General features: G+C 49.2%; 1 protein-coding gene across 1 annotated transcript in view; it reads right to left on the bottom strand.

Moving 5' to 3' along the window:
* Positions 1-999: 999 nt before the first annotated feature.
* The window catches only part of CHAT (choline O-acetyltransferase), a 50,214-nt gene continuing 38,914 nt past the window's right edge, over positions 1,000-12,299 (bottom strand). Inside the window, exons 11-15 of the mRNA XM_060125757.1 lie at positions 11,342-11,464; positions 8,245-8,386; positions 8,028-8,090; positions 3,002-3,139; positions 1,000-1,269 (exon numbers count right to left, since the gene is read on the bottom strand). Of these exons, the coding sequence (XP_059981740.1) occupies positions 1,000-1,269; positions 3,002-3,139; positions 8,028-8,090; positions 8,245-8,386; positions 11,342-11,464 (736 nt within the window). The remainder of the gene's footprint in view (positions 1,270-3,001; positions 3,140-8,027; positions 8,091-8,244; positions 8,387-11,341; positions 11,465-12,299) is intronic.

The following is a 12,299-nucleotide window of genomic DNA, read 5'->3' as shown; positions in this document are numbered from 1 at the left end:
ATCTGAAATTAACGTCACAGTGGTTTTCTTAAAAGCCTCTCTTAAGAATGAACAGAACAAAACAAATAAACAACAGCAGCAGAAAACCCCCGAAGCATCCCTGTCTCCTCTAAGAGACAGATCACCTATCAGGGCATGTTTCTTGTGAAGGCGGGTGGGAATGCAACCAGAAAAAATGCAAGTGGCAGGATCCCTGGGGAAGTGGTCCCTGCCACGTCCCCGGGGAAAGCAGGGAGCAGCAGCTACTCCAGGGCAATGGTAGACCATTTCTTTTCCCTTTTAGACTAGCTGGACCAGATTTTCTGAACTCAATGGAAGGCTGCTTCCGGGAGGCAAAAGGAGAAATGTGTCTGCAGGCCCAGATCATTATATTTTAAATTAACTTGTGCTCTGTTTGTGTGTGTGTCTGTGTGTGTGTATGTGTGTATGTCGGGGGGGGGGGGCGGTTAGTGCTTACAGGCCTGTGTGTCTCGGGGCAGGTCATTCTGAATGCCGTGATCAGACTGCTTTGAATCTGAAAACAAAGCCCCCTACTCCTCCCAAAAAGACACAAGGTAATGACCTGGAGTTAGCCTCTTCCTTTGTGGTTCATTTGGGTACATTGCACATAATAAGGTGACTCTTTCGTTGGGCAGAAACATCACCTGGACACGCTAGGTCCTGCTGGGAAGCAAACCAATATTAAGCTTCCATGGCCATGGAGGGAAGTCAGTGGTGCCTTCCCCATCTCGCCCAGGCCACCTCCGGGCCAGGCTGGCTTTATATCCCAGTGCGCAGGCCTGAGGGCACCTTGATCAATAATGACGATTCCCATGCATCATGAGGGACGCTTTCCTCCTAACACTCCAGCTTTGTGTGATGCCTCAGTGTGGTCTATGTGTTGGGTCCATAGTTACAGGGGAGCTACAGAAAGCTGGGGTAAGGGTTGGGACAGGGGTTTGGCAGGGTCTGGCAGCTGCAGAATGCTGGGTTTGAGGAGGTGAAACCTAGTGGCAGCAGTTAAGCTTGGTGCCCCTGGCTGGGCCTTGTTACTTTTTCCTTTGTCACCAGTGGCTTGCCCGTGGCACACGGTGGCCGACTGCAGAGGCCTCTCACTTCAATGAGGCTTTCTTCCACAGCTTTTGCAAACTTGGTTGAAGAGGTCTCTTTGCAGCCATGGAAGCTGGAGATGCAGAAAAGGATGCTCTCTGGCTGGGGGTTGTAGCAGGCGCCGTAGCCATTAGGTACCACAGGACCGTAGCAGCAAAACATCTCCATGGTGGTGGGTACCTGGAGGAGAGGACAGGTCAGAAGCTGCTTGTTCTGAAAGTCTGCTATAAAGCATGGCGTTCCAACAACCCAGGGGCCTCGATGGGATATTTGCTTCTCTTTGACTATTTTCCACCTGGGTGTTTGACTGAATTAACCCCATCAACTGATTGCTTCATCATGGATGGCCACAGCCAGAGTCATCAAAACAAACCCGTCTAACTGCATGAAATCAGAAGAAGAAGGGCCGTAAGGTCCTCCCTGGTGTGAAATCTGCTCTACTTGTGAAGTCAGAAGCTCCCAGAGTGACCTGGTGCTGGGTCTCAGCCGAGTCTCTCCTTCACCTGGGGGCTGTTTGAATCACCGAGGCAATCAGAGCAATTTACTAAATGGTACCCTGGTGGCACCCAACAGTTAGATGGCTTCCCAGAGGGAGTAATTTATGAACTGGAGGAAATCTGGCTCGTCTTCTCTGTCGATTTTTCCCACATCCTTAATTACTGTCAGTATTGGCTGGCTGGTCTGATTTTCTCCCCACAGCCTGGCCACGCACAATTACCCGGCACTGGGCGTTTCAGAGCTGGCCACCGACTGGGGTGTTAGTTATGTACCTGACATGTTTTGAATTCAGAGGGCAGAGATTTTGTAATTTGGATCACAAACCAAGGAAGTGTTTCTGAAGGCATTCAAGCCATACATGTTCATTCCAGTTGGAAAAATGAGTCACCACACCCTAAATTAATTTTATTAGCTGGCTTTAGAGGGAAAATAGAGCACATTCTTGAGCAGGTGCAGGGTGGGGTTTGCTTTAAACCCATAGGCTCTGTGTGCTCGAGCCTTCAGAAATGACACTGGCCATTTTAATGGGGCAGAACCAACCATTAGTCTTGCTAATAGAGTCACCTCATTGTCAGATAAATTTGCCGTGTAACAGCCGAAGGCCATAAAGCCGTTCCCAAGCACTTTTTGCCCATGGATGGTTTCCTGAAGAATTTATGTTGCTGTGTTCTGCCCTCGTTTATTCACGTCTGCAAGCTCACTGCCATAATGCCAAAATGAAATTACTGAGTGTGCTTTTATCCTCAAACACAACTTTATCAGCCCTTTTTATTGCCCGCGTCCAGCTTTTCGCAGATGAGGTGGAGTTTTAGTAAATTGACATTCGCGGGGGCGGGGGTGGGGGGAATAGGTAATTTCTCCCCTAAATGGCTGCCTCTCTCTAATGGATTGCATTCTGTTTTTGTGTCAGTGGTCCTCCAACAGAACAAGCCTGTAGCACTGGTTAGGAGATGCTGGGCCAGCAGTGGCCCCTTAGAATAATGGCTGTGACCTGTTTGGAGGACCCTGTCTGTACCAGCCGCTGGGCTGGGCTTTCCACTGATATTGTCACATCTGGTTGAGCCAGGACCTTGCTGTGGGCCTGTCGGGCTTCAGAGCCTGTGGTCACCATGGTGGAACACCACGTCTCAGGCAACATTGGAAGGAGTAAGCCTAATGGTTAGGACACCAGAATGGGTGTTCTCCCATCCTGCCCACCTCTGCTAAGGTGGCATTCATGCTTATGCCCATTTAGAAGGTGGGGAGACCTGTACTCTGAGCATTCAGGTCCTTCCGTTGAAGGCCACGCAGCTCACGGGGAGCAGAGCCAGGACTTGCCTGACTCTAAGCAGTGGGCTGTAGACACCGAGCTCTTTAGAGAGCCCACTGCTTCCACTAAGTGGCTTCTTGGGTGACGGCCGTGCTAGGGCTGTACCTGGCTGGTGGAGAGGACAAACCGGTTGCTCATCAGGTATGTTTCATCCGTGAACATCTCGGGCAGTTCCTTGCACACTTCCCGAGCCAGCTCCTGCAGCCCCAGCAGGTGGTTGTCAATGGCCATCCCCGTTATGGCCTGGGTAGTTGGGGACAAAGAACAGGACATGAGACATGGGCTCCCCCTCCTCCCCTCCTCTCTAGTCCGCAGTGCTAAAGGGGACTCTAACTGCTCTCGCCTACCCAGTACTTGCTGCAGACCACGTGTGTGGGTGACCGCCCAGGACCGACCACTGTACTACATGGTCTCTGCTCCTTGGGCCCTCGTGCATTTCTACGTACACAGGATGAGCCAGAGCAGTTTGGGTTCTAACACGAGGATGCCTCCGTTAAAAGTCAGTGAGTCTGAGTCCTCCCAACAGCATGGTCCCTGCTGGCGTACACTGTGTATAACTACTCCGTGCTCTAAGTGGAAAGAGTGGGGTCGGCTGGGCCATCCCCAGTGCCTTCTCGGGTAGGGCAGGAATCCGGGCAGGAGCACAGGTGCTGGGCCCCATCCAAGCATGGGGAGGGGTGCCCCGGGCTATCACTGGACAGACTCTCACCACAACCAGCACTTCATACTCCAGCAGGAGCCCAAGGAATGAGGGGTAGAGAGCACTGAGGTCTGTTCCTGAGTCCTGGCTGCTGTTTCGTAGGCTCAGAATCAATTCAACTAAACTGGATTCGTAATCTAAGAATAATTTTGAGACAGGAAATAGACAGCTTAGCAGAGGCTCAGCTCACATTTTCAAGGGTTTTTGGATGAAGAAAGGGTTTTCCTTTTTGTCACAGGTATTTGAACTCTTATCAAAGGATAAGAGAGGGACTTTCATGGCGGTCCAGTGGTTAAGACTTTGCCTTCCAATGCAGGGGGTGCGGGTTCAATCCCTGGTCGGGGAGCTAAGATCCCACATGCCTCGTGGCCAAAAAACCAAAACATAAAACAGAAGCAATATTGTAACTAATTCAATAAAGACTAAAAATAGTCCATATCAAAAAAATCTTTTAAAAAAAGGGCGGGTGAGAGAATAGCAGTGGAAGCAGTGGTAAGAGAATTTCTGTGTAGGAGGAGCCCGGGGGTGGCGGTGGTGTGGCTGGAAGTGTGGCAGTGAGGCCAGGGCACTCATTCTTCATATTCCCCGCTGGAGGCTGCATGTGTAGCACGCACATGGGTTTTGCTTGGATTACATGCTTATCTGGGGCAATTCGGGGGGCTGATGGAGACATGGGGGCCACATCTGGTCTCTCGTATTAACCTCTGGATCAACAACAGGGTCATTGTGAGTAACTCTTGGGGGAGTTTCACGGTTACGTAAGATGGCCACTTAGCTGTTAACGCCCCACCTAGGAGGAAACCTCCTATCACAATGAACTTTGTTCAGGTTTACAAGTCACGTTTTGGAATTTGACAGCTGTTTTCTTTCAGCTGACAATGAATGCATAAAGATGACTCAGAGGCCCCAGTCTCTCCAAATGCCCCTAATTATGGGCTGAAAAGACATGTTATACAACCACCGCTCATTTTAGACGTGCCCCCTTAGGACAGAGGGGAAGCACTGTGAGACAGACCAGCTATGAAGTAGATGCACTTTTAATTTCTCTGGTTGCCTCTGTTTAATGACTGATTTGTGTAGATCTATCAAAGCAGCTATTCTGTGCAGCAGCCAATCCACCCCTGTTTTCACCATCTCCGAAGTCACTGTAGCAATTGGGGTTGATTTAACAGGTTGTTTGGATCAGAGCCATGAGTAGTAATGAGTAAAATGACTCGGCATTCAGTCTTTCGTTTCATTCAAGGGATCTTAATTGAGTACCTACTATGTGCCTGAGCAGCTGCTGGAGAACAAAGCAGTCACAGACTCAGCCTCACAGAGGCTGAGTGTGATGGGAGACAGATGTTAACCAACCATACAAATAAGCTTGTGATCATAAACCGAGTAAATGCTAGGAAGGAAAAGCATAAGGTGCTGTGAGAGTATGTGATAGCGAGGTTGGATCACATTTGCTCCTTTCCCTGGAATTTCCTATCTCCACTACCACTACCAAATATACTTGCCAGATATCTGGAGGTCTCCTGGCTTCCTTCCTCTGTCCCTTACCCTGCACGGCCAACCAGGTACCAGATTTACCTACAAAGCATCTTTATAGCTCTCCTCTTCCCATCCCTCGTCTCTTTTACTTTGTCGTTTTCACCAACTTAAAATAGTTAAAACAACAGAAGCCTATGGCAATGCTTTGGAAGATATTTTTCTAAATTTTTCATAAAAATTTAAATTATTATCAAAGTTGTATATTTATAGTTTAAAAAAAAAACCCAAGTAAGCCAAAGGCTTATGTCACTTTGCCAGCACTGAGTCTCACTCCACAGAAGCAATCACTTGGAACCCTTTTAGCGACTGACTTTCTTAGTTCTAAACAACATGCTTAGATTGCCGTTACTGCATTTTTCAGTTTTCTTATTATAGAAGATGAAGCTTTGGTTCTTTTATATCCCCACTCCCCAAATACACTTCCACTCTCCTATGCTCCCAAATAGAGTTACATTTGAACTCCTTGTTGCTTGATCAATATTCAGTGTTTACATGGTTATAATTATACAGGTACTCACAGCTGAGTCCTGTAGTGTATTAGAATCAGATTTCCTTTCTTATTCAGTTTTTTGTTTTCCCTAGAAATGACAATTTGTAAATAATTAAACTATGATTTTCCCACTTGCTTACCTTTCTATGTATCTGTAACTAATTGATTCCTAAACCCTTAGCTCGAAGTGTAAAACTTCCCTTAATACATTAAAATGTATCAGATAATTTATCAATTTAATTTCTCCTTTCACTTCTTGCTTCTCTGTGGATCCTCTGTTCTCTGGGTCTGATGAACAGCTATCAACATGGGATCTCCCTTTACTCTCATCCTCTTTCTCTACCTCTTTCTTGTGTTGAATCTTCTGATGTTTGAGCGTATGACTTTCCTTTTCGTGCTTTATTCTCTTACATTAGTGGTCTATATCCTCCAATAGTTTTACAAGAAAGAGAGCTTAATAAGTAAAAATTTTAAGACCTTATCTGTATAAAATGTCTTTATTCTAGCTTCAAATTTGATAGTTTAGCTGGGTATAGAATATGCATTAAAAATCATTTTCCCTCAGAATTTGAAGGTATTGTTTCAGCATCTTCCACCTTCCAGTGATGTTAAGCCCAATTATGTTTTTATTCCTATCTTTGTATTTGATTTTTTTCCTCTCAGACTTTTTTTTTTCATACCAAGGAAATTGGACAACACTAAGGTCAAAGGAGGAATTGAGGGGCTAACTGCTTCTCACATAGATCATCAGCGAATCCTCTTCTTTTCAGTCCCACATGCACTCCTACTTTTGGTGGAGCCTCCAACACCTGAGACGTTCTGAGGTTCTGCAGTGCACTTCACTGGGCTCCTGGGTCTCCCTCACTGTCTGCTTGGGTTTTAGCTTTCTCTGGTCTGCTAAATCAGATGCCATCTCTTCTGCTTTCCAGCTCTGAAACTTTGTTGTCACCTCCTTTCCCATTCTCTTTGCTCTAGTGTATTTATGGCTTAAAAAAACCCCTTTGCTGATGTTTTTGAGGGTCTTAGAGGGAGTGACAGTAAACCCTTGTGTTCAGTTCACCATGTTTGATCAGAAGTTTGTGTCTTCCTCTTCAACACCCCCCGCCCCTGCTCTACATCAGTCCTTTTACCAGCTCTCCCTAAACATTATCTAGGTCCCTAATTCTGTCTCTTGGCAGACCACCCTACGCTCCAACCAGTCCTTCTACCTGGTCACCAGGGTAAGCTTTGTGACAGGGAAATCCAGCATCACGAGCTTTCCTGCTTTTCTGTCCTTTGCAAGCTGCACATACGGAACTACTTGCTTTCCCTCCAATAGGTCTTATTCTCTCAAGACTCTTTGCCATTGCACATGCTGTTCCCTTCTGGGGCCATCCTTCCCTTCTATACCCACCTGACAAGCACTTCTTCATGCTTCAAGTCTCATATTAAGCACCACTTCCTCTGAAAAGTCTTCCTGGCTTTCCCAAGCAGAAGAAGGAGCTTGCTACTCCATGTTCTCTGCTACTTCCTGAAGCATGTAAGACCTCTTCTCCCAACTACACGGTACACTCCCCAAGTATAGGGCTTCATTTCTTATTTCCTAGTACCCAGGGCCTTGCCTGGCATAAAGTGGGAAAACAAAGGCTACCCACTGAACACACGACAGCGAGCTTGATTTTCCCCAAACAGAACAAACACTTAACTATTCCGATGAATCAGGGACCTAGCAACTGAATTACAGAAAAGCCTACATTGGCTAGTTCTAAAACCCAGATATGTGTTGTGCTTGCTTTCAAGTATATAGAGTGAAATCAGTCAACTCCTTTTCAGAGATTATATGATCCTTCAGAGACTGTATCAGAATGATTTGCAATTAATACATTGATCACCAGTCCAAGTAGTAGCTTATTCTCTGTTTGTATGCAAATGAGGGCTTTGCAGTGCTAGAAAATATATTATTTCCCTAAACTAGGGAAACATTTCCCTTACAATTTCGATTTCACCGTTAACTTTCAGCAAATATATTTTTTTAATTCACAGGCAGTATAAATAAATACATGGAGAATAAGAAGACAAAACCAGTCCTGAGTGGGAATAAATACCGCCTCACCTGAGATTGTGCCAAGTGTGCAAACCACCACACATCTGACTCTCTTGTATAAATTGTAAAGTGCTATACATGTTGGTGTTATTATTATTGTTGTTGTTTCAAAGACCGTTCATTGTATTCTTGTAAAATCTGTGTAAAAACCAGGAGTGGTGTGTTACCCAGGTTCTAAAAATAAGGAAGAGGAGGCTCTGAGAGGTGAGGTGCTCTCACCAAGTCGCTGCACAGGTGGTGGCCTGGCTGTCACCCAGAGCCCATGCCGAGGCCCCAGCACTGGGCACAGCCCACAGTCCTGAGCTGAGGCGAGGTCACTCACCATGACTGTGTACTCGGTCTGGGCTCGGATGGCATCCTTCAGGAGCAGTAGCTTCTCTGAATCCTGTAAATGGACCAGAGACACAGCGCATGGGGCTTTAAGAGGGTGCTCAGTGGCAGACAAGCTAAAGGAGCTGGTTGTCTCGGGGCCGAGAGGACAGGCGGTCCACAGCTGCCTCACTGGTCCCCCTGAGACTCCTCGGGCCAGCAGGACTTACCGGCACAGTGGCCGTGTGGTCAGTGATGGTTTTCACGAAACGCAGCACCTCCAGAGTGGCTGATCGAATGTTGTCCACCCGTCCCTCGCGGAACCGACGGATGGACGCGCTCTCGTAGGTGGGCACGAGTCTCCTGTGGAGCCTGCACAGGATGAAGGAGGAATGGCAGACGGTGCTGCCTTCTCAGGGAGTCATAAATGCTGAAATAGCCTTGGCTGCCCTTACTTTTACAATCCTGCCTTCGCTCTGCACAGTATTTCATTTTAACGCTAATAGAATTCTGGAGGAGATTCCCCAAAGATGAATGTCGGGGAGCCTCGGATACGAAGAGCTGAGCACACTTTCCTGCGTGGGTGATATTGTGTGGATATAAAATAAGGAAGACATGACTGGTAGTTTTTTTAAAGTCCCAGTCTGGTGGGAAACCTAGAGTTTTCTGCGAGATCCAATTAGTGTTTGATTAATAGCACAGCATGGACTAATTCATCATTCGCACTCTTGAGGGAATCCTGTTTTATTTAGAAACAATTCAAGCATGATCTATGGGTGGAGGCAGGGAGGGGGCCTTAGTGGCCGTGGGTGTCAGCTGCTGCAGAGGCTCACCGTCCAGGGGGCAGCAGGGCTTCCAAACAGACCCATGGGCACGAGGGCTGTGCCTCTCCTCCCTCACGTCTGTGACCAGAAGAGCAGTGGCCGCTGTCCCGACCAGCCAGAGCAAGTCTCTTCCCCTTGCGCACCAGGCTGGCACACGCCCTTCTCACCAGTCAGGAAAGTTGTTGGTGTTGGGGTCAGGGAGGGGAAAGACACAGAGCTCAGAGAGGGGCAGTGACACCCCGAAGTCACACAGCAGGCTGGGGCCCTGTATCTTGGCCTTCTCAGGGCACGTCTCTCCCACCCTGGGTGAGCTCCAGGAGGAGGGAAGGCAGAGTCTGGTTTGGCACAGTGCTTGGCACTGTATGGCTTGCCAAGCGAACGACACTTTCTGTACACTTATGTCTCATTTCCCCAAGACTCTGGCAGGGAGCTCACTTCCTGTATCTCTCTAGCCCCTGGGGGCAAATGCCATGCCGAGCACAGAAGTAGACGCCATCACTGGCTGGTCGCTGATCAACCCCAGTTTAGGTAGCTTCCAGGTTTCTGCTGAATGTAGGAGCAGATTAAAAACTGTCTGTTTTGTTACAGCTGAAACTCTGAAGAATGCATTCCACGGGCAGCAGGTCATATTTTGCCTGTTCAATGAGCCCGGGAGCCTCTGGCCACATCTATTCCTGGCCATGTCCAGTGACAGCAAAGATCCCTGGAGGGTGGAGTTGGGAGGCTCTATGCAGTGTCCACCAGCCCCTCTGGGCTTTGGATCTGAAGCTCTGAAGTGCTTGCCAGGGGGGCACCAGTGCAGCAGTGTCCCCAGTTATGGCACCAGCAGAACACTGACCTCGTGGCCCATTTTAGCCACATACCATCTGAGTATCAGAACGGCATTGATTGCAGTTCCAGAGGCCAGGTCCTGCTGGTGAGGTCTCCATGTCCTGGTGACGAGCACAGTCCTTGTGTGGGGTGACGTCAGCCTGACAGATGACAGAGTGGCTGCACTCCCTTCCCCATGAGTCACAGCCCCCTGCATGGGACACTGGGCTCTGGGATGCCGCCTGCTCGTTAGTGACACCTCCTTGCCCCGGCTTTCTCCAAGGTCGCTTTATGCCTCCCCGGCTGCAAACCGAAGGCAGGTTCTGGTGGGGGCATAGTGCTATTTACTGCCCCTGCCAGTTTACGAGCTATAGCTTCTGGAACGCTGAAACCAACAGGGGCCGGCCCTGTCTTGAGGAAGATCTATTTTGCATTTTACTTTTCGCCTCCTATAAAAGACCAGTTAGGCTCCCAACCCTGCCTTCAACCCTTACCTCCCTACGCTGTATCCCTTCCCCAACACACAGCTACCATTATAGAGATTTTTCTAAACCACACACTTCACTGTGCCACCCTGGGCTAAAACTCCTGCAGTGTCTTCTCATGTCTGTGACAGTCCCTGATGCGTACTCTGTCCCAGGTGTGCAAGACACCCAGAACATCATGCCTGGGGGAGACAGTCTAGAAAACAAAGTCAGCAAATCAATGAATAAGGGAGTCCACATGAATAACGACTGCCATGAAGGAAAAAGCACAATGTGCTGTGACAGAGACCTGGGTGGCAAGGAGCCCCGAGGTGGCCTCTGAGGGCTGACACCTGGGCTGAGACCTGAGCGGTGGGAAGGAGCTGGTACGTGAAGAGCAGTGGTGATGGGTGGGTGGGCAGAGGCAGAGCCAGAGCAAAGATCTGCAGGCGGAAGAGAGCTTGGGGGCAGGGCCCCAGGGAAGGCTGGTTCACAGGGAGCCCTTCAAGGAGCTGGACTTTGTTCTAAGCGTGAAGGGAAACATGGTAGGTGATAAAGACTGACTTGCATATTTCAAAGTTCATGCTTCATGAAGACAGGATTAGAGGGGACAAGAGTGGAAGCAGAGACCCCCTGGGGCATGCTACAGTTGACCAAGCACTAGATGATGGGGGCTTCGGAGGGGCCGATGGCAGTGGAGGTGAAGGGAAGAGGATGGAGGGTAGACATTTGGAGGAGAATTGACATGGGAATGAGGGGAATGAGAGACAGAGAAAAATCAAGCTCCAAATCTTTGACTTGACCCCCTTTCCGGGGTGGGCAGGGTGGGGATGCTAGTTCTGTTTCCTTATCAAGGCCAGGAAAGGTGGAGAGGAACAGGTCACAATTATACAGGGACCCAGGTGGGCTGGGTGAGATCAGCAGGAGAAGCAGCCTCCCTACCTGACGTCCTCACCACCTGCCTGGCCCTTGTGAGTTCTGCGTTCCTTCCCTGTGAGCTCTGTGCCCCTGGGCCATCGCTCGCCAGCTCCTTGACTGCAATATCCTTCTTTTCATTTCTGAGGTTGGACTCACACTTTGAAACCCAGTTAGGTGACACCTCCTTCCATGCAGCCTGCCCTGATCATACCCCCATCCTCTAGGCCCACAGAAAGTCATCTCTCCCTCCAAGATGATTCTAGACTCTAGAGTAGCTTGTCAGTCAGCCCACCTTAGCAGGCTGTACTTACCTATAGAAGGCCAGCTGGAGGGCCACCTGAATAAAGGCATCGGGGCTGCATTTCTGCTGCTTAATGAATGTTTTCCCATAGCCATCAAATTTATAAACGGTGAAGTCGAGATTCTTTACTATTCTGTGGAAGAAAAAGAAAAGATGCATTCATCGCATGCAAAATAGAATGCACTCACCACAGGGTCTAAAGAAGTTTCTCGATCCTGGTCTACATCCCAGCACGCTAGATATCCAGTGCACTGTCAGAGACAGGCCTTGACGTTTGGAAGTGCAGAAGGCATGCCAAGCAGGGTGACTCTGAGCTAAAGGTGAGGCTTGGCTAGGTAGTGGCCCTGCTCTGGGGGTAGGGGAGGTGGGCCTGGCTGCAGGGAAGAACGTGGAAGCACGAGGGACATTTGCATGGGCAGGGAGAACACTGCCCACAAACAAAGTCCTAAATTGCCCACAGAAGAAGGCCTGAGAGAGGCCATGCGTTCGATCTGTTTGGGAAGGTGTGCCTGGCATCCCCATGGACTCTAGGCGTCCCGGCCATCCTGCCAGACCTGCAAATCCCCTATGTCCAGGGAAAAGCCCATTTCTCTGATGGCTGCAAGCAGCATCTCCTCACTGAGACTCGTCCCTGTCGTGCTATGGAAGAAAGGCCTGGAGCCTGGCCGCTGGTCACGGTCACCACAGCAAGAGCTGCTCATCTGGGCTTTGCTGGTGACTGAAAACCCATTTTACCCAGAAAGAGCTGCTGAGCCTCCCCTGACGTGCGTAGGTCTTTGCTGCTCACGAATCATTGTCAGAGCAGCCGGAAGAATCCCTGAGTCCACACTGAGACCTTCCAGCGCCGGTCTCCCCCAATGCCCACCCTCACATATTGACCAGTCTCCTCCTTCATAATGAGTCTGGGGTCTGGGCTGACTGCTGCCTGAAGTGACATCCAGCAAGGTCCTTGCCGCCCGTCCACCAGC

The sequence above is a fragment of the Lagenorhynchus albirostris genome, chromosome 16 (genome assembly GCF_949774975.1).
Source record: "Lagenorhynchus albirostris chromosome 16, mLagAlb1.1, whole genome shotgun sequence".
In the NCBI taxonomy this organism is placed as follows: Eukaryota; Metazoa; Chordata; class Mammalia; order Artiodactyla; family Delphinidae; genus Lagenorhynchus; species Lagenorhynchus albirostris.
Note: the sequence above shows the minus strand (reverse complement) of the source record. Positions and strands in the feature narration are given on the sequence as shown.